The 21,800-nt window shown below is 49.1% G+C and overlaps 2 protein-coding genes across 2 annotated transcripts in view; one reads left to right on the top strand and one right to left on the bottom strand.

Moving 5' to 3' along the window:
• Nucleotides 1-5,177, top strand: part of Cib2 (calcium and integrin binding family member 2) — a 16,887-nt gene extending 11,710 nt beyond the window's left edge. Inside the window, exons 4-6 of the mRNA XM_041638594.1 lie at nt 1,287-1,434; nt 3,953-4,148; nt 4,520-5,177. Coding sequence (XP_041494528.1) covers nt 1,287-1,434; nt 3,953-4,148; nt 4,520-4,541 — 366 coding nt within the window. The 3' untranslated portion in view covers nt 4,542-5,177. The remainder of the gene's footprint in view (nt 1-1,286; nt 1,435-3,952; nt 4,149-4,519) is intronic.
• Nucleotides 5,178-6,565: 1,388 nt separating this feature from the next.
• Nucleotides 6,566-16,178, bottom strand: Sh2d7 (SH2 domain containing 7). Its single transcript, XM_041638355.1, has 6 exons — nt 16,003-16,178; nt 14,665-14,754; nt 11,343-11,508; nt 10,890-11,102; nt 8,135-8,818; nt 6,566-6,616 (listed from the first exon to the last, which is right to left on the bottom strand). Exons 1-6 carry the CDS (start codon nt 16,176-16,178, stop codon nt 6,566-6,568), a joined length of 1,380 nt encoding a protein of 459 aa, XP_041494289.1.
• Nucleotides 16,179-21,800: the final 5,622 nt, after the last annotated feature.

The raw sequence follows: 21,800 nt of genomic DNA, 5'->3' as shown, positions 1-21,800 counted from the left end.
CCACTGTCCAGCCATTGGCCCGCAGCCGTCTGCATGTCCCTATGTGGAGTGGCCTGGGCTGTACATGATAGCTCTTGGTCTGCTCTTTGAAGTCATTTTTCTCTCTTCTTGTTTGGTCATGGATTCTTGGTCATCTCTAGTGGCCCAATTCAGACTCAAGCCTCCTGGAAGTCTTTATAGAGTACTCATTTGGATTTGGGCCATGTGGGGTAGGCTCGGCTAGCTCCTGAGGAGGCTATCATGCAGGTCCGCAGGCCACCTACACATTGAAGGTTTCTGGCTTTCTTCACATGGGATATAGAAAGGACACTCCCACAGCACTGGGCCTAATTCTGCAGGGCTATGGGACTTGACGGGCCTGGGATGGATGACTTAAGGTAGGGTAAGAGAACTACATGGTGTCCCAACTCTGTCCTGAGAGGTGACGAGCACAGGCTTGGCCCTGGAAAGCCCTGCCTGTCCCTGAGGGAGTGGGAGACCAGGCTGAGTGTCATGGAGAATGTGAGGCACTGTAGGAACTGTATTTCCAGGCCTCTGGGGCTGATCTTGGCTGAGCAGCCGTGGTGGAAGAAATGGGGGCCCTGGTTGATTGGGTGTCACCAGAAGGAGTAGAGGCAGTGCTAGGAATGAGAACAAATGAGCTATGTGGCTGGCGGCATCAGCGCCACCTCTTGCTGCCTGTGTTCTTCCAATTATCTGACACGTTGGGGCCTTCCTTCCATCTCTCACCTGTCTGACCTGAATTAGCCGTATCCGAGGACTTCCTGGAGTGATTGTTTTTTTTGCTGGGGACACAACCCAGTTCATGGAGGAAGGAGCCTGTGTATGTGCCTCTGAAAGATGGGACAGTTGGCATGTAGGCGCTGCTCAGCTTGCTCTGTGTGTGTGGACCCCAGGTAGCATGAGAGCATGCTTGCTGAGTCAGGTCCTGAATCAATACCTTACACACTCTAACTTGGCAACTCCTCCAACAACCTGTTTTTTTTTTTTGTTTGTTTGTTTGTTTTGTTTTTTCGAGAAAGGGTTTCTCTGTAGCTACGGAGCCTGTCCTGGAACTAGCTCTTGTAGACCAGGCTGGCCTCAAACTCACAAAGATCCGCCTGTCTCTGCCTCCCGAGTGTTGGGATTAAAGGCGTGCGCCACCACCGCCCGGCCAACAACCTGTTAAGTAGCTGAGATTATTGCCTCGCTCTAGCGGCTACACACATATATTCTCACAGGGGCTGCTTTCAGACTGGTCCTCAGCCCCTGCCTCACCACCTCAGTGATGGCTCTCTTGTCTTCAGGAGAATCCCTTCAAGGAGAGGATCGTGGAGGCTTTCTCTGAGGATGGCGAGGGGAATCTCACCTTCAACGACTTTGTGGACATGTTCTCTGTGCTCTGTGAGTCGGCACCCCGAGAGCTCAAGGCAAATTATGCCTTCAAGATCTATGGTAAGGAGGGGCTGGCAGCAGGGCGGAGCTGAAGTGCTGAAGGGACCATCATACGAGCCATTGGACCATCCAGTTATTGCTGGGTACGCTGTGGCTGCCCTCTGAAGAACATCTGCCTCAAGGGCACAAATCATGCCCAAGGCACGTCTTCAGAAAGAGGGAGAGACTCTTCCACCCCGGGTGGGCATAAGGGTGGGGAATAGGGAGGACCAGGGGAGATTGATCCCCTGGAGACAAGAGGACAGACACCCCAACAGAGTGCACAGAAAGGCTTGACAAGATAATGAAGGTTTGGGATGTGGTGGGAGGGATCAGTGAGAGGATAGAGAAGTCAGCTAGGCTGTAGGAGTCTTGGCCTAGTGCTCAGGACTAGGACACTGCAGGGTTCAGGCAGGGAAGGCAGTTGTGTTCTATAAAGATCACTGGGAAAATTTTAATTGTGAACTAAAAATGTCAGGCTGAATTTGGGGCCCAGACAGAAGGTCTTCTGGGATGAGCCAATTGGGGAGGGAAATCCACAAGAGTCCCCCTCCCAGGCCAGAGGTATGGTCTCCCCATTTCCCCACCCTGCGGACCCCCTGGCCACTAGGGAGCACTAGATACACAGACTTCTTCCATAGCTGATTGGAGGCTACCACATTGCCTGAGTCAAATCCTTACTGAGTCAGATCGCTGAGGCCCAAGGAGGGGTTTGAACTTTTACTGGACCAGATGAAAAGATGACAAACCTTCTCGCACCTTTGAGAAGCTGGTGGATCTCCAAAGCAGTGGTCCTGTCAAGGGCTGCCTATTATTTTTGTGGTTATTTCAAAGGACTTTGGTTGAGACACATGACGCTACACATTGCATTTGCATGTAAGAAAGCCGACCCCGCCTGTCTACCCTCCATATATGTAGCTCTCAAATCTCACCCATTGTCCCTCAGTCTTGGGCCCCACAGTGCTGGCTCTGGTAAAGGTTGTTGTCTTCCTACAAGAAGAAAGTGCAGAGCTCATGGAGGTCTCAGGGTCTTACTGTTCAGTTAGCCTAGGATTCTCTCTGGCTCACTATCCAGATAACGGGCTTTTCCATGGAACCTTCTGCAGACCCTTCAGGAAGAGAGATAAATACCACTTCATGCTTACTGTGGAGGCCTCCACAGGCAGGGGCAGAGTTGGGCAGCTCAGGTTACACTAAAGGGCTTCTGTTCTAAGTCTGACTCTGGTCAGGGTTGTGACCCCAGGGAGGTCCTTGTCCTCTCCAACTCTGTTTCTTCATTTGCGGAGTTCAGGCATGGTTTAAGTAAATGAGGAAGAGTGACTCTCGTCTTCATCACTGCCATCCACGCCAGTCTAGTGGGCAGCAGGCACTCAGTGGGAGGGACCCTCTGTCTAGACAGTGATGCTTGAAGAAACTTGAAGGCCAAGTGGGTATTTGTTGGGAAGGCATTAGAGCCCCGAGAAGCCAAATGCACAGAGCTGGAATCTATGCTGAGAGGGTGGAAGGAGTGGTAATCATGATGAGCTTACCCACGGCTCGGGCCCACAGAACCCCTGTGCTGTGCTCTGGGGACACTGGTAGTACCCTTTGCCCAGGAGACCCAGCTCTGCTTTTTACTCTATGCAAAGGCCTTCCCTGCCGTGGCCTCTCTCTAGGGCTGTGGTTCTCAACCTCCCTAATGCCGTGACCCTTTTATACAGTTCCTCATGTTGTGGTGACCCCCAACCATAAAATTATGTCATTGCTACTTCATAACTGTAATTTTGCTACCATTATGAATTGCAATGTAAATATCTGATATGCAGGATATCTGATGTATGACCCCCAAAGGAGTCGTGGCCCACAAGTTGAGAACTGCTACTTTAGGGAAATCCTGCATCTCCTGATTGGACTTCTGTTTTTGTTTTTAATTGGCAGATTAAGTTATACATACTTACCACATACAACATGACATATGTGTTAATTAGCCACGTGTATCTGGAAGCCTACCAGAGGTGATGAGGTGCCATTTAGAAAGTGTGGGTCTTAGAGTCAAATAGACCTAGTCAGAATCCTTGCTCCGTCCTGACCGGAGCTCTGACATGGACTCAGGCACTTGGCCTCTCTGGGTCCTGGCTTTCTTGGCTCTAGGAGTCCACTGTGGGGTGAGCCAGGAAGGCTTTTTGGCTTCAGTGGGAAGTTCTCAGGGTGCTTTGGGTTTGGAACTGTTTGGGATGTGGCTGTGTGCACCCTCATTGTGGGGGTTTTGGGTTCCCCAAATGTTAACTTGTTCACTGTGGATGTTTAACGTATGTCTTATGTGCAAGCCTGTTGGTTTCAAGGCCCCACTACTGTCTGAGTTCATAGAGCTACCTCGGGCACTTGAGAAGCTGATGGAGACATCAGTGTGGTCAGCTGGGAGGAAGGGGAAATGATGGACAGGACACCCCTTTCCTCGAAGTTCCTGGAAGGGACTCAGCCCGGGCAGGCAGGGGTGACCTGCTCCCATAGGCATAGCATCAAGTGTCCCCATCTCTGTTCACTTTACCTAACTGCACAGACTTCAACACGGACAATTTCATCTGTAAAGAAGACTTAGAGCGGACGCTGGCCCGACTCACTAAGTCAGAGCTGGATGAGGATGAGGTAGTGCTTGTATGTGACAAAGTCATTGAGGAAGCTGACCTGGATGGTGATGGCAAGCTGGGCTTTGCTGACTTTGAGGACATGATCGCCAAGGCCCCGGATTTTCTCAGGTGCTGTTATCTTAGGGCCTGGGCTTGGGTTGGATAGGCCAAAACATTAGGGCATTAGGGTCACAGCTGGCTGCCTGGTCTCATGGGACCCCCATGGGGAATGATGTATTCAGGCCTGAAGTAGCAGTTTGAAGCCCCGCTCCCCAGATGCATAACTGCCTTTTACATGACTATTCATATCATGACCTTCCGTGGTGCCTGGGAAGGATCTAGACTCTGAAGGCTGGAAACTGGACACCTGCCCCTTCTGAACCTCCTGTAATGACTTCTATGTAGCATCCCTTAAGAAGATGGCCAGGGTTAGGTGAGCCTTTCCTTGTGGAGCCCTCTGCCTGGCCCACAGCCTCTCACCCTCTCCCTTCCTTCTGCAGCACTTTCCACATCCGCATCTGAGGACACTCCCAAGGCCGCAGGGGCTGAGATGTCTGCTCTCTGACCTGCTGTCTCCGCAGGTATGGTTTCCAATGCTTCACCAAAGGAGCTGTAGCCTCTGGAGTTCTCACCCATGGACAATTCCCGTGGCCCTCTCAAGCAAAAACAAAAACCAAAAACCAACCAACCAAACAAAAAAACCAAATAAAAAGCTTAACAGAAATGAGGTTGTGAAGAGCAGGACCCTTCGCAGGGCCCCAGTGGTTCACCCACAAGATCAACGGTCCCCCTAGAGGCCCCCTCAGCCGGCCCCTCGCCCAGTCCTTTTCTCACCTAACAGGAGGGGTGGGGCTGGATTGTCCACATGCTGGGCAGACACCCATTCTCCCAGGGCTAAGTGCAAAAAACAAATGAAACAAAACAAACAGAACCTGGGGGTTTAACAAGCTATGCAATCTTTTACTAAAGCCAAGGCTGGGCTGTCCCTCCTGCCTCCCCGTCCCTTCAGTGTGAAGCTGTATAAGCAGTGGGTCAGGTCCAAAGGGCTCTGCCCCTGTGTCCTGAACACTACCCTGCCCACCCTTCCCAACGACATGGTGTCACTGGGGTGTGCTGACCTCAGGTTTGTGAATGCCTAGGAATAAAACACTTTTGTGTCCTGCACTTTCTGCGTCTGTCAGCATTATTCTTGCTCGGTGCTCAATTCCAGGCAGTCCATGGCGTCAGCCTGGGTGAAGCATCACCCTCCGTTTCAAGGGTTAACTTTGGTTTCAGGATGTTGGGTGAGGACTGTTTCCATTTTCCTAGTAGTAGTTACATCTGCTCCCCACTGTTCCAGGCTAGCCCACTGCTCTTAAACCTTTCACCGTTCCCCTTACCCCCCAACAGATAGGCACTGCTAGAGCCCAGAGAAAAAGAGTATTAGCCAAGTGTCTGCCAGGAAATGGCTTTCCCCACAAATGTACACTGAGCAGGCCCTGGGGGAGAGGGGGCTGTGGCCTTGGTTCCTGCCTCCTGTGAGTGGAGGCAGGGTAGAGAGAAAAAAAGCAGGCCAGTTTCTCACCCTGTAGAAGTGGGGACACGTGGACAAGGGGGAGTGGAACTAAACAGGGAAAGATCCCTGGAAGAGCCTGCTTGGCCGAGGGAACAGTGGAGCAAGAGGCCTGAGTGGCCTGTGCCAAGCTCGAACTGGGCAAAGCCCCAGGTGTTCTCTGGAGGTAAAACCACCAGGCGAATGGTGGGTTTCATGGAGGAATCTGGGTTGATCCAAAGGGCAGGCCTGGCTGGAGGCAGAAGGCAGGCGGGGGTGACCTGCTCCCATAGGCATGGCGTCAAGTGTCCCCTGGTGGCTCCAGATGTTGCCCAGCAGTGCATCCCAGGCTTAAGCCTGTCTTACTGAGGGGTCTCTGTCCAGGCCCTCACTGGCCGTGTTTTCAGGTAAGTTGCTGGGTCTCGGTTTCTAGGGGCGTGCAGAGCGAAGCTGGGATAAAGATGGAAAAGTGGGGCAGGAATATTGGGGGAGCAGTTCCCAGTCCACTGCCAGGTCAGCGTCATGACTTTTGAGGCTGGATGCAGCTACTTGCTCTAATCCTCCTGGGGCAGGTGCAGAGAATGTGGCTCCTGGCCTTCTCCCGTCACCCGGCAAGACCACGGAGAAAGGAACTGGTTTTGTCCTCAGAAGTAATAGCATGATGTCATTTAGCCAGTTGGGAGAATGTCTGTCTCGGCAAGGGGCCCACCACATGCTTGTGAAGTATCTGAGGTATGAGGCTGGCTCTGCCGTTCATCAGCCCAGGCCTCTGCATATTCACCCAGTCCTTCCTTTAGTCGGTCCCCACTCTTGTGTCCTTCGTTGTGTGGGTGGACAGCATTGAGGACATATCCAGGAGTTACAGGCTCTGGCAAGGTCTCTCCCATGCCTTCCCAGGTGGGTACCTAGGCTGCATCCCAGAGCCTGCTTCCACAGTGGCTAGTTGTGGTACACCTTCAGGTGAGCTGAGGGTATCCAGGTGTAGCCAGGAACCCCCCTGCATGCCAGGACTCTCTCAGAATTTGTGCTTCTTGTCCGTGAAGAAGAGCCTCCGGAACTTGTCAGGCTGGAAGGAAGGGAGAAACGTTGGAACCTGGGCTCCCCAGCAGAGATGGGAAGACCCAGGCTCAGAAGCTCTTAGCTGGGGTCTGGGGTGAGGGTCCAAGCTGGAAAAATGATGCCAGACTACAATGCTGGTATGGCTCCCACAAGCCTCTCCGGGGCCTCCAACCCCACTCAGCCTTCAGATTTAAGACCTATTTGCCTTTGTCTGGTGGAAAGGGAGGAATGTAGAAAAGGTGGAGGTACTGCAGCGTGTCGGCTTCCCTCCCGGGTGTGTCCTGGGCTCCCTGCCCACTCCTACCCAGCTGGGGCCTTGCTGGGACAGGATGGAGGAGGGGAGGGGTTATATATGAACTCCCAGGGTTAGAGGAGGACATGGGGACATCCAGGGGAAGTGTAAACCTGGCTTCTGAGGTCCTTAAAGGACTGTACACTGCCTGGGTCTGAGAGGATCAACACCTCAGAAAATGGTGGGGACAGAGCTAGAGCGGGAAGACAGCCCTGGCCTGAGCGAGGAGTTGGTTCCCCAGAAGCCTTTTGCTTTGAAGCTCGGGGTGTCCCTGTTCCGGCCAGGAGAGGGAAGTTCCAGCTCCCCCATACTTGAGGCTGTGCCCACAGGAGTGGAGCTTTCTACTTCTACTCTTCACTAGTAGAGACAGCTGAGGGATTGGAAGGGGTTGGTGGGCTCATCTGCCTCCCTGGGGACGCAGGAGCAGCCACCTCCCTCTGGTGTTCTTACACTTCTGTCCATGTTCTCTTCCTGTCTATCATGAATCCTCAGAAATAATCACCCAATTCACCAAGAGCCACCTCTGACAGTGTCTTGTCAATAGAGAATGTAGGACACTGCTCCTTGGGCAGCTGCCCAGGGCATAACCAGTTGGTCAGCCCATTTTACAGACAAGGAAGAGAAAGCCTGGGTAGGGTTGCCAAGTGAAAATACAGGCTGCCCAGTTAAATCTGAGTTCTAGATAAATAAGAAACCATTATGATTTTTTGAGACGTATCAAAACTACTGATTTATGTACAACTCAAATTTAATAGATGCCTTGTATTTTTTTTCTTGTGTGAATTTGGCAACCTTAGTCATCAGGGAAATTGTCACGGCAAAGCCACAGGCTAGAGAGCTGCTTATTCATGACTGGGGCCACGGGTCTTCTTTCTCCTCCCGGTGGATCTGAAAGCCCTGCAGTGGGCTCTGAGAAACACGGGGAGTGTTCTTCCATAGAGGAAGCTCTTAGGTGGGCTAGAAGCCCCCATTCACCCCACATCCTTATATCACCAGGTGGAAAAGTCCTGGGACTTGTGAGCATCGGCAGTAACCCGTTCATGCGTGAGGAGCACACTCAGGTTCTCTCTATGTAGTCCTGGCTGTCCCCGAGTTCACTACGGAAGCCAGGCTGGCCTCAAACTCACAAAACCCCTCCTGCTTCTGCTACTCTAGTGCTGAGATGAAAGACATGTGCCGCCATGTCTGGCTCATTGGGTATTTTGTAAGGACCTGGCCACCCAGGGAACTCACCTTGGTCACCCGTCCAGTGTCCTTGTTCTTGGAGGCTGGGATTTGCTCATAGTTGTTCCCTGGCTCTGGGACCCGAGAAGTCCCTGAGATCTCAAAGCCACAGTCCACGGGCCCTAATAGCTGGCTGTATGTGGAGCTGAATTCAGGGTATGGGAGCTTGGCAGTGCCATGCCAGAAGGTTGGAATCTGCTCATAAGTAGTATTTCCTTGGCCTGGTCTGTCCTTACCCTCCTGTCGTAGGCCTGTAGTCCCAGCAAGCTGGTAGGTATCTGTAGAACTAGCCTCAGAGGAGGATTGAGCCTCGTGGCTCAGCTTTAGAAACCCCTGTCTCCAAGTAGCAGCCCGTGATCCTGGGACCTCAGAACTGGGGGGCAGGGAAAATCCTAAGGAAGCATAAGACATGGTAGCACTCTGGTCTGTCTTCACCCCACATGGGGCAGGCTCTGGGTTATTGGGATTGTTCTGGTCTTCATCTGAGAGTTTCCTTGAGGGCTTCCTGCCTGGGGAACAAGCCAGGCTGCCAGCTGGAGCTAGCCTGTGCCTGCTAGATACCTCTATGCCCAAGCCTTGCTGTGCCCGGTTTGTCTTCTTCAGGTCCGCGTATATGATGTCACTGGGGGCTGCAGAAGGCTCATCCAGAAGAGAGGGACTCCTCTGGGGAATAGGGGGCCCTCTAGTGGGTGCCTGGGAGAGAGGGACAGAGAATGTCTTAAAAAGCACTCCATAGGTACTGTGACCTCACACCCCTGAGCTGTCTTTAGAAGTCTCCCCTCCCCTCTTGTGCTTCAGTTTGCCTAGCATAGGCAAGGGTTGGCTCACAACCTTTATGTTTCCTGGTTCTATGATTCTAAGTACAGTCTTTGCCTTGGCATCCAAGGTAACTAGCTCAACAGCCAACCCAAACTCATTCTGCCTCTAGCATGGTCCATTTGTGCAGGGCCCCATGAACCCACCCACTCACTGCTGTGTGCCCTTTCTGAGCAGCTGTATCCCAAGCCCATCGCTTGTGGATCCGTTCAACAAATATTTACTAAGTACCAGCTACGTGACAGGCAGTCTTAAGTCCCGAGGCTAACATGAGTTTACATTCTCATCCGGAAACAAGCACCATGGGGCTGTGCTAGGAATGTACAAGGATATGACATATGAATGTGACATACGTAATGCCATGTCGGCTCATGATCAGTGCTGTGGAGAGCAAGGCAGGTAACAGAGTAAAGAAAATAACAGGTGGGAAAAGTGACATTCCTACAGGTCAGGTGGGAAAAGTGACATGTCTTACAGGTCAGGTGGGAAAGGTGACATGTCCTACAGGTCAGGTGGGAAAAGTGACATGTCCAATAGGTCAGGTGGGAAAGGTGACATGTCCTACAGGTCAGGTGGGAAAGGTGACATGTCCTACAGGTCAGGTGGGAAAGGTGACATGTCCTACAGGTCAGGTGGGAAAGGTGACATGTCCTACAGGTCAGGTGGGAAAGGTGACATGTCCTACAGGTCAGGTGGGAAAAGTGACATGTCCGATAGGTCAGGTGGGAAAGGTGACATGTCCTACAGGTCAGGTGGGAAAGGTGACATGTCCTACAGGTCAGGTGGGAAAGGTGACATGTCTGATAGGTCAGGTGGGAAAGGTGACATGTCCTACAGGTCAGGTGGGAAAGGTGACATGTCCTACAGGTCAGGTGGGAAAGGTGACATGTCCTACAGGTCAGGTGGGAAAGGTGACATGTCCTACAGGTCAGGTGGGAAAGGTGACATGTCCTACAGGTCAGGTGGGAAAGGTGACATGTCTGATAGGTCAGGTGGGAAAGGTGACATGTTCTATAGGTCAGGTGGGAAAGGTGACATGTCTGATAGGTCAGGTGGGAAAGGTGACATGTCCTACAGGTCAGGTGGGAAAGGCAACATGTTCTATAGGTCAAGTGACCTTTTGAGGAGGCATGCAATGCAGTATGAGTACAAGTAATGTCACTCTCTGGTGAGAAGAGACCCAGGCAGAGTATACAGAAAATTCAATGGTTAATGGGTTTAAGAAAGATCTAGAAAGCCAATGGGGCCATGGTGAGGAAGGGAAGGAGGTTCCAGTTACTGGAGAGGCTCTTGTAGACTCTGAGGATTTTAGGTTTTATTCCGAGCATAAGAAGTCCTTGGCATGGATGTATTGGCACACACCTTTTATCCCAGCACTTGGGAAGCAGAGGCAGGCAGATATCTGGGAGTTCAAGGTCAACCTGGTCTACAGAGTGAGTTCCAGGACAGCCAGGGCTACACAGAGAAGCCCTGTCTCAAGAAAAAAAAAAAACAAACAAACCAAACAAAACAGCAACAACAAAACCAAATCCTTGGCGTACTGTGGTCTATGCATTAAGAACATTGTCTGAGCTTATCCTAGCATACAGACGCCTCACTTCAGTTTGCTGAGTGATTTTCAGGTATCTCGTGACCATTCTCATTGAGATCTCCCAAGAATGTAAGGAATGGGAAATAGACTCAGAGTACCTGACTCGCACAAAGCCTCATGGTAAGAAAACAGAAAAGTCTAGCCTGGGTTTGAAATCCATCCAGCTGACCAGGACAGGCCATAGCATTGGTGGATCACTGGGGACTAAGACCAGTTTGTGGTTCTTACACCAGGGGCCTGATGCTCACCCTCTATAGCTGAAGATACTGCTCTGGTGGTTTCTAAGGACCTGACTGGTATGACCCCCCCACATCCGGGCTAGCAGCCATCAGTCTGTGCGGCACAGATCCTCCTCACCTCTGCACTTTCCTCTTTGGAGACTGTCCAGGGATTCACATCCAGGCCTTTCTTGGTGTGCAGGAAGGAGATCTGAGGCTTTGCAGGAAGGCGGGGGCTGGTGGCCTTCTCAGGAACCATGATGGGAAATCCCATGGCAGCTGGGTTTTCCAGGCCGAGACTAGTCTGCTGGAGGCCCGTGTTGACAGCATCATAGAGGTCATTTTCCTCTAACTGGAGGCAGTGAGGATATAACAGGCTTATGGTCACACACTGGCAGCTTCCAAGTGCTTGCAGGTATGGCAGGGGAAGGATGGAAACATCCCACTAGGTTCCTGACCTTGGGAAAGGTACTCTTTTGAATGAGGGCCCATGACTCCTTTGAGTTCCCTTCATAGGATATACCTGTGTGATTGTCACCCCAAGCCTGGACACCCCATCCTACCTCCCTCACCCAGGGAGAAAAGTGCCTACCCGTGGACAAGCAGTAGCAAGGGTCTCTCCAAAGGGCTCAAGCTGCACCTCCTGGTAATGACGGAGGAGTTCTTCCAGGGTTCTGTGGCTGAGGGTGTCTCCGGAGACAAGGTAACGTCGATTTTGGAGCTGGTTGATGATGAAGTGGCGGCAGCGATCACTGCCCCTGTGACACAGTTACATGTGGACTGGGTTGGGCTGCTGCCTGCCAGTGGGCCAGCTCTGCATCTGAGTGTTTCTGTTCTGTTCAGACTCAGCTGACCAAGGGCTGCCCTTCCCATGGGCATCTATGATGTTCCTCGGGGAACTGGGGACGGGGTGGGAGGCTTCAAATGTATGGGGCTCTGGGAAGAACCTGAGCTTGTTCTTGGGGAGGGCAGGACTGGGATTAGAGTGGTTGAGACACTCATTAAGCCCCAAACAAGGGTACCCCAAATCTTGCTCATCAGATTTACTAATGCAATCTCTTTGTGGTTGCTGTTGTTTGTGTGTGTGTGTGTCGGGGGTGGGGGGGTCCTGGGGATCAAACCTAGGGCCTCACCTGTGCTGAGCAAGTGCTGAAATACTGAACCATGCCTCCACCCTATTTACCTAGCTATTTTAACTTCAAATCTTTTAATTATTTACTCATTTATTTTTGAGAGAAGATCTCATTATATGGCCTACAGCTATATAGTCCAGGCTGGCCTCAAACACACGTCCATCTTCCTATCCCAGCTTCTTCAGTGCTGGAACAATAGGTATGAGCTACCATATTTGGCTAATCTAGTATTTTAGAAGCTCAAAATTAATGAAAAAGCAAAAACAATGAACAACCTATCAACACAAAAACGAGAAAGAAAATATCAAAGTCTCCAGTAAAGACAAGCTCCAACCATGCACCATTTCATTCTGCTTCACCCCATCCCATCTTCTGGAACAACTGAACCCTGCCTCCTATAAAATCCCGATGTCTTCATTTTCATTTTTTTTTAAGTGGAAGAATGATTTAAACACAGAGCACACATCATGGGTGTGCAACATGATGAATTTCTACACATAAGAATGTCCGTGTAACCACATGTAGATTTAAAACCTTGCCTCGCCCCTCCTTGCCAGTGCTCCACAGGTGGTCCCTTCCTGACCCTATTGCTATAAGTTCCTTTTTTTCCCTTATGGAATTTCAAATAAATGAAAATTATGCAAAAGTCCTCATTTGTATCTCACTTCCTTAACGCAAGGTATTTTTCGGATTCACTGAGGTCCAAGTAGATTTAGCTTCTTCCCTTCAAAAGTTATGTGTAGTGTCTTATCTGATAGAAAACCTATAATCTGTTGGGTATTTAGGCAATGTTTCTTTATTGAGGTTTTTATAAATATAGCTATTATGTTTATCTTTTTATGAATGCATGTGCTGATTTCTTCTGAGAATATGCCAAAGAGTAACAGGAGCAAGATGGATCAAAAGACATGTATGTATGTATGTGTGTATGTATGTATGTATGTATAAACACACACACACACACACACATATATATATATATAATAAGGAAATCAAATTTATCAGTCTTTTGAGAACTTTTTTTTGGGAGGTTCCTCCTTTATTCTGGGAAAGCTTCTTCTTTAAACCAAGCATGCTTCAGGAAGGGGGCACATGTTGTGGTGAGGGAGGAAAGAGATGTACCATCTAGCCATCCAGGTCAGCTGACTCTATCCTGGCCACCAGTGGGGTGACAGAAGTCACAGCCCAGATTGCCCTCATATCCAAATCTATCAGTCTTTTATAGTGAGTACTTTTCATGTCTAAGAAATTTTTGTTTATCCCATTTTCACAGGCAGTTCGTTTACTCATTGAAATGTTTTCTTATTTCCCTTAAGAAAGATTACTGTTTTTGTACATTTTGTACATTCCCCTCTCCCCACAACTTGGATATCCACGTGCCTTGTGCCAATTATAGGAAACCAGGAATGACAGTGGCACCCCTGATGTGAATCAGTGAGTCAGCATGCTGGTTTGTCTCTGGACTCTTCTGTCCCTTGTGACTATTTATATTTCTCTGAGCACCTCTTCTCGCTGTCTTTTACAAGGTGGCATTCTGTCTAAGGTCTCATGAGAAAGAGAGAAGCTCAAAGAAACACAGAATAAAGGAAAAACAAAAATGAAAAGAGATTTGAAAAATGCTTACTTACTATATTTCAAAGTGCCCAAAATAGTGTCTGGGGAAAAATGAGTATTGATCAATGATTACTATTTGCTTAGCCCAGCCAGGTGGTGGTGGCACACACCTTTAATCCCAACACTCAGGAGGCAGAGGCAGGCGGATCTCTGTGTGTTCGAGGCCAGCCTGGTCTACAAAGCTAGTTCCAGGACAGGCTCCAAAGCTATGGAGAAATCCAGTCTCGAAAAGCCAAAAAGAAAAAAGAAAAAAAAAATTTACATGGCCCTTCCATGGTTTGTGCACTCGGTGCCAGACATTTTCAAATGCTCCGTCTTACTGAGCACATCCAGCAGTTCTGTAATAGGGAACTAGAATAGTCCTGTTTTACATATGAGCTGGCAGAGGCACAGAGAGGCAAAGAAGCTTCCTCTGGGTTAGGATCTGAACAAGGAGAGTCTGTGCACATCATTTGAATCAGAATCTGAAGACTTGGAAGTTTGCCCTGCACTCCTGGCCTCCCTCCAGGTCTCCAGAGGGAGCCTTTTCCCAACTCAGCCTATGTTCAGGCCAGGGTTCACATCACCTCTGGCTTTAGCAGGCCCATGTCTCCTCTTCTTTGGTTTCATAGCCAAGGTCTTCATATTCAACGATGGTATGGGTCCCCCCCCCATAGCCTTCGCACCTCTAGACTATCTCCAGTTCTCCCTCCTTATGCTGTTACGAGGAAACTGGTGAAGTGGCGGTCTCCCTGGATCCCTTCTTTGTGTCAGAATTCTCATCCAAGGCTGTCTCCAGATGGTGCACCCAGGGACCTAGGGCTCCCAAAACCTTGCACTTCTATTTATGCCAGTCCATCGGTTAGAAGGCTTATACTCAACCATGCCCTCTTCCCACTAGCAAATAGCTGTTTCTCCTTTACTGGGCTCAGAATTCATCTGTTCCCACCAGGAAGATGTTTTATCTGGCTCCGCTCATCCTTTTGAAGGCTGCAGCACCATCCTTGGCATATGGTCAGTGCTGCTGCCCTCAAAGGGTTGGCCAAGCCTGGGATGGATGAATCATGGAGTCGCGGCCCAGGGAAAACCAGACAGTGGGCTTCTGGGCCTCAGCGTTTATCAGCAGCCTCTGGGTTATGGAGTCTTGAGGCTGCCTGGCCCTTCAATGAGGGCTTCTCGCATACTTACCTGTAAGACAAGATGTAGCCAACGGCCCGGTCACTGAGGCGGACGAGGAAGGAACCAAGAGCTTTGTCCCTGAGTAGCTGCTCTGTCTGCCTGGACAGAGGACATGCTATTAATTGGGGTCTGTACCCCCACAATAACCAAGTAGCCTGAATTAGACCTGCCTCAGGATCCTTGCAAGTCATGGTCTTGGGTGCAAGACTGAGGCAACCTTTCAGCCCTTGATAGAGAACCTTCTTAGACCTTTGGCTCTGAGGCCTCTTAAGGTGCAATCGGTGTTTGGTCCTGACTCACGTGAGCAAACTAAAGTCTCAGCCTGGAGTTGGATGTGAGTCCCAAGGCACCTTCCACTCCCCACTGCAGCCTTGCCAGCAGGTGCGTTAGACACTGTCTGCAGCTACTTGCTCTCCACCTGGATAACTCAATAGTAAGAGTGATGCCACCCAGCTGGAGACGTTTGCATTGGCAGCAATCCCCGTCTCGGGACTAGGTGTGTGATTGTGCAGGATGCACACTACAGGAGAGCTTCTGCAGCAGAGAGATGCTGCTGCGTTTCAAGCTTGGTTACCAAAGAAGTTTACAGGAGCTCATTTCCCACCCTCTTCATGCCCTACACAATGCCAAGTGTTTTGGAGCCATGGCAGAAAATTCTAGCTTTTTTGTTTTGGCTTGGCAGAATACAGATCATCTATTTCCTTAGCCAGTTACTCACCAAGTAAGAACTACCTTCATAATTTGTAGGGATCAGCGCCAAGTGAATATGTAAGGTCCATTATTTCCAAATGAAGAGTGTCACGACAGTGACAGCAGAGTATTAAAGCAGGTGCAGGTCCCCCCGGGCACACAGCCTCAAGTGATCCAAAAAGCTGTCTCTGGTGCTGTGTTAGGCACCGGGCCAGGACCTGGTGGGCTTTGTTTCTCATTCTTTTCCCAGTATTGGGAAGCGTGGCAATCTTGATCAACCATATTGTCAAATCCCACATTCTATCTCCTAGGCCAGGATAACCATGTGTCTAGTCTTCCTGGCCAGTTTTCTAGTTTAGTTACAATAGGATCCCAATGCTGGTGCATGGCGCAGTCTTTTAACTTTTGCCAAGATACTCAGAATTCATCCAAACATGCCCAGCCCCTACACAGTCCTTCTCATAGCTGCAAGGACCCCACTAGGGAAATGCTCTTCAGACCTCCTTCAGAAGCTTCCTCAATCTGTCCCATCCACCCCCAGGGTTTTGCCTAGTGAGGGAAAGGTCAGGAACCCAGAGTTCCAGAATCCTTAGGTGATATTCTCAGCCCTGAGGAACTGTGGGGACATGCTGGCTGTGTTGTCAGGGGTAGCCTTACTTGCGGGTGATGAATCCATGAAACCAGGGGGGCAGAGCTCCGTTCTGCAGGATAGAGGGGGCCTGAGTCTCCATGAACCACTTCAGAGCCAACTCCTGGATTTCAGCCAAGGCCTGCCCATCCCCTTCCTCCCCTAGTGCCTTGGGCAGACGCAGCTGCTCTGGGCCGCCCTCCATCCTGATGAGTACTGACAGGAAGTGAGTCCTGATGGCTGTCGTCCCTTATATCTTTGTGTGATGCGGCTCATTTGCCTGACCCACACCCTCCCCAGTGCCTGGAGCACACAGGAGTCCTGTTGCTTCTGGATTGGCAGCGGGTTCTCCTCTGTGAAGCTTTGGCTGGCTAGAGTCATGAGCAGGAGGCCACCGTTGCAGCCTGGTGAGGGTCAGGCAAGCTTTCCATGATCTCTGAGTCAGCAGATGAATGGCTGACTTTGTCCTATTTTCTCCCAACCTTCTGTCTTTGCCTTAGCTGAGGAGCAGACCCTGGCTGCACTCACAACTTTGGCCCTGTTAGCAAAGCCCTGGATTTAAATTCATTATATCCTGCCCTCACAGAGGCTTTTTGTGTTTTGGTAGGGAAGTTCCATACTGATGAATTTTTCCATCCACTGCAGGTTGTATCAAGTATCTACTTTACACCATATAAATCTGGAATCAGGCCACTGCAGCTGGGAAAACATTTTTTTGTTATTGTTGTTGTGTGTGTGCATGTGCAGGAATGTAGCCATGTATATGTTTATGGAAGTTAGGGGGTGGTATTGGACGCCTTCCTCTGTCACTCTGCATTCTCACTGGACCCGGAGTTGCTGCTTGGAGTAGACTGTCTGGTCAGCAAGTCCCTGGGATCCACCTTTTTCTGCCTCTGTGTTCAGCCTTTATGTGGGTGCCAGGGATCCCAAATCAGGTCCTCATCTTTGTGAAGCAAGCGCTTTGCCTACTGAGTCATTCTCCTCAGCACTTGTCACTAATGGAGGTAGATGGGCAATAAATGTTTGTGCATGCGTGTGGACACTGTGCCGGATGTGTCCAGCCTGTAGGAGGCAGAGAGAGGAAGGCAAAGCACGTGGGCTGCATGACAAGGGTTGCAGTCAGGTTACCCAAGAGTGACAGTGGGTGCGTGAAGGAGGAAGGCAAGCACCTGGGGGAAGAGAGGCTGTTGTCAACCATGGTGAAAGTGAGGGCACAGACAGGGCGTTTGGGATCAGTTTAGGGCCATAGAACACTTTGTTCACATGGATATTCCCAATCTCCAGGGTCATTCCACAGCAGAAACTGAGGCTGGAGGACACTGAATCAGCAGAAGCATTCAGCCTCCCCAGAACACAGGTTAGACTCTCCCTCCCATCACACAGTGGCATGGGGGACCAGAGGGTTGCTGAGCCCTTGGAGATGTCTCAGTTTGCTCATACACTGGACATAAAGGGTTACTGTTTAGATTCTGAGGTCATTATGATGAGTAGGAACAAATGGTAACGAATAAGAGATGATTTACATAAATTCAAAGCAGACCAGAGCTAATCAATGATGCTCGAAATTAAGAGCAGAGGTTACAGTGGGGGAGGGGGAGAGTTTAATGACTGCCAGGAAGGGACCAGGAGTGCTGTTGTGTTTCCACTTTCTGATCTGGATGATGTGCTCACTATGAAAATTCATGGGGCATAGTTTATGCTCTTTGCTAAGTATGTGTTCTACTTCAGTAGAAACCACTTACTGGAAAAGGAGAAGATGTCATAGCCACATTTCCATGGTTCAGATTGACTTGATGTCTGTGTGGCACTTAATCAAATGTTATAACTCGCCTAACTTCAGTGTTTTCATCTTTGAAATGAGGGTAAGATGACCTGTGTATTTGCTCATTTTTCTCTTGCTACAGTGAAACAGCCGAGGCTGGGTCCTTCTTAAAGAAAAAAGATTGATTTAACACATAGTTTTCGAGGCTAGAAGGCCAAGATTGGATAGTTCCATCTCTTTGGGTTTCTGACAGAGGCCTCCTTAGCTATATCACAGGGTGGTGGATGCCATCATGGGGACATAATTGAAAAAGAGCAATCACATGGCCAGAGAAGACCAGTTAGAGCTTTTATAGTTACTCACTCTGTTTAGAACTCTCTAGAGTTCTATGAAGATGGAATTAATTAATCCCTTCCCAGGACAGTGCTCCCCAAGGACCTGTCTTTTCCTAAGCCTCCTTCAGGATTCCACCACCTTCCAACATAGAAACTCTGAGGTTCAAGCTTCTAACACATAACTCCTTAGGGGATTATGTCATATTCAAACCATAGATAGCAGCTTGTTATTTGGAAATTCAACTGAGTTAAACTCCTTTGAATAGACTTTGAAGTAAATAAGCAATTAGGATTAGCCATTTTTTGATGAGAATGCTGCCAATGATGGTGATGATGAAAGACTCTTAAATATGGAATAGTCTGTCCCATTGGGTAGACTATTATTTTTAATAATTTATTAGTTTTTACTTTATGTGCATTGGTGTTTTGCCTTCATGTATATCTGTGTGAGGTTGTCAGATCTTGGAGTTACAGACAGTTGTGAGCTACGATGTAGGTGCTGGGAATTGAGCCTGGGTCCTCTGGAAGAGTAGTCAATGCTCTTAACTACTGAGCCATTTCTCCAGCCCTAGACTACTATTATTACTACAACTTTGTTATAAGTAATCTCAGTCTAAAATAAAATAAAATGTTTTAATCTCAGCACTAGGCAGACAGAGAAGCAGGAGAATTGCAAATTTTTTTTTTTTTTTTTTTTTTAAATATTTATTTATTTATTATGTATACAGTATTCTATCTGTGTGTATGCCTGCAGGCCAGAAGAGGGCACCAGACCTCATTACAGATGGTTGTGAGCCACCATGTGGTTGCTGGGAATTGAACTCAGGACCTTTGGAAGAGCAGGCAATGCTCTTAACCACTGAGCCATCTCTCCAGCCCCCGAGAATTGCAAATTTGAGGCCAGTCTAGGCTCTATAGAAAGACACCAGTTTGAGACCAGCCTGAGTCATATCGTTAAATATTGTCTCAAAACAAAACAAGGGGCTGGAAAGATGGCTCAGAGGTTAAAGTCAGACTAGCCCTTGCTGGGGGACCTAGGTTTCGTGTCTAGCACCTGTATCAAACAGCTCACAACTTCCTGTAACTCCAACTTCAAGATACCTAGAGCATCCGTCTCTGGCCTGTTTAGGTTCCTGTACTCATGTGCATGTATGCATGCATGCGCACGCGCACACACACACACACACTAAAATATGGAATAAAGCCGGGCGGTGGTGGCGCACGCCTTTAATCCCAGCACTCAGGAGGCAGAGGCAGGCAGATCTCTGTGAGTTCGAGACCAGCCTGGTCTACAAGAGCTAGTTCCAGGACAGGCTCCAAAACCACAGAGAAACCCTGTCTCGAAAAACCAAAAAAAAAAAATATATACAGGTCTCTCTATGTATCCCTGACTAGCCTAGAATTCACTATACAGAGCAGGCTGGCCTCACACTCAGAAAGACCTACCTCTGCTTTCCTAGTATTGGCATCAATGGAGTACACCACTATGCCTGGTTTTGAAATAAAGTCTTTTGAAAACTGTGTTTGGGCATGTGTGGGATGCATTTGGTTTAGTGGCACGGCAGGAGCATGAAGCAACCTACAGCCTGAACCTGGGGGCTCTTTCTTTGCCTCTTCGCCTCTTCTTCCTCCTTTACACAAAAATAACAGTACTTAACTTTCCTGGGCAGCTCTTAGCACAGGGCCAGGCACACGGCTACACAGCAAGTGTTCCTGGAGAGTCAGCTACCCAGAACAGTGATTTTATAAATGATTAATTTCCAGTCTTGGCTATGAGAGTGTCAAAAGGGGCCACCAGGAATGTGTCATCAGTTTTGAATGTGATACTTGATCTTCCCATCACAGGTGAGTCAGAGAGATGGTGGGTTTGTAGTCCCAGGCCCAAGTGGGCAAGAACTAGAATTCTGTAGAATGTAAAGTCAAGGAGAAAAGAGATTCTGTCTTTATTTTCCTTAACTTTTCATTGAGATCCAGCAACTCCTTCCTGGTGGATACAGGCAGCAACCCCATTAACATTAGCAGCACCTGCTGTTTCGTCACCAACGATATTTTCCTATCTCATGACAGTAGCTGCAGGCATGTGGACAGTCCATTTTTCTCATCCTATCAGAATTATAAAAATCCAACCCAATTCAACCGGACCTCGCTTTCTAGCACAAGGTAAAGAACAGTGCTGGTACCGCATCAATATTCTACTCTGACCCTAACTCCACATAACCTAGTCTCTCTGTTCCCTGTAGGTCCAAATTGGTTCATTAAAAAAAATTTACAAGGCACATTCGGTTCAGCCAATTTTCCAGAGGCCCATGGCACCGTAAGAGTGAGAATTCTGGGGTCCGACCCGGAGCTGTTTGCTGCTAGAGTAACGTCCTGGAAGTATTCAAATGCAAAGAAATTCACTGCCCTCTTTTTTCCATGAGGCATTCTCACTCCACCACCTCTTATGCTGGATACATTTATGGGCAGAACCTGATCATTTTCATAAGAAGACAAAGGCTTTTTTGTACAAAAGGGAACGTATCCCAGATGGCTCTGGACCAGGGGTGACAATTCCAAATGTCAGGCAAATAAGGAGAGCTCTATATTTATCCTCAAAGGAAATATGGGTCTGAGGGGGAGCAAATACTGGGTTTGGAGAGAGTTCGGTTTGCTATGTAAAGGATTGTGGGTAGAAAACAATTGTCCAGGATGAACCCCGCATCCCATTGTTCAGTTCCTTACGTGTGGTCACCTGGAGGATGCTGGGTCCTGGGTAGAGAGAAAGTTGTGGAGTAGTCCCCCTCCTTCTCCACCCTAGGGCTCAGAGGTGTAGGGGGCTGATTTAAGGGGAACATGCTCTGGAATCAGACTAAATGACTCAGAATGTCAGCTTCCACTGACTGGTTCTGTGATAGCACCATGTCTCAGTTTCCCCATCTATAAAAAATGGAGCAAGTAGTCAAGTGCTTATAGCCATAAGGACTGTTCTGGATCCCTCCCATAAAGTAAAAAAGTGGACGTAGTGGCTTGACCTTGCAAGCCTCACTTAGGGGAGGCAGAGTCAGAAGGATCCATGGTCACCTCCAGCCAGTTTTCCGGAGTTGGCAAGCTCCCAGCTTAGTGAAAGACTCTGCCTGTGGGAGCCTCGCCAGTTTGGATGTTCACCTTCCTAGATATGGACGGAGGTGGGAGGTCCTAGGTCTTACCACAGGGCAGAAAACCCTGACTGCTCTTTGGACTGGAGAGGGAGGGGGAAAGGAGTGGGGGGAGGGGGAGAAGGGTGGGAGGAGGGGGCGTAGGATGGGAGGAGGGGGAGGGAAATGGGAGGCTGGGAGGAGGTGGAAACTTGTTTTATTTTTTCTCCTTTTCTCAAGAAAAAAAAAAAATAAGGTGGAGGGTCTAGAGGGATGGCTCAGCAACTAAGAGCACTTTCTGCTCTTGCAGAGGACTCAGGTTCAGTCCCCAGCATCCACACGATGCTTCACAACCACTGGAAGCTCTAGCTCCTGGGGGTCTAACATCCTCTTTTGGCCTCTGTGTGAACTAGGCAAGGTATGTGCATACTACACATACAAACATGCAGGCAAACACTCATATACACATAATAAAAATAAACAAATATTTAACAAAATAAGGTAGAAAATAATAAAGGGAGACATGATATTGACCTATGGCTTCTACATGCATGTGCCTATTCATCTGCACATACATGAACAATACACCCTGAGTGAAAAAAATATCTACATGATAG

This window comes from Microtus oregoni, unplaced genomic scaffold, assembly GCF_018167655.1.
Source record: "Microtus oregoni isolate MIOR12 unplaced genomic scaffold, Mior012 000055F_ref0000237, whole genome shotgun sequence".
In the NCBI taxonomy this organism is placed as follows: domain Eukaryota; kingdom Metazoa; phylum Chordata; class Mammalia; order Rodentia; family Cricetidae; genus Microtus; species Microtus oregoni.
Note: the sequence above shows the minus strand (reverse complement) of the source record. Positions and strands in the feature narration are given on the sequence as shown.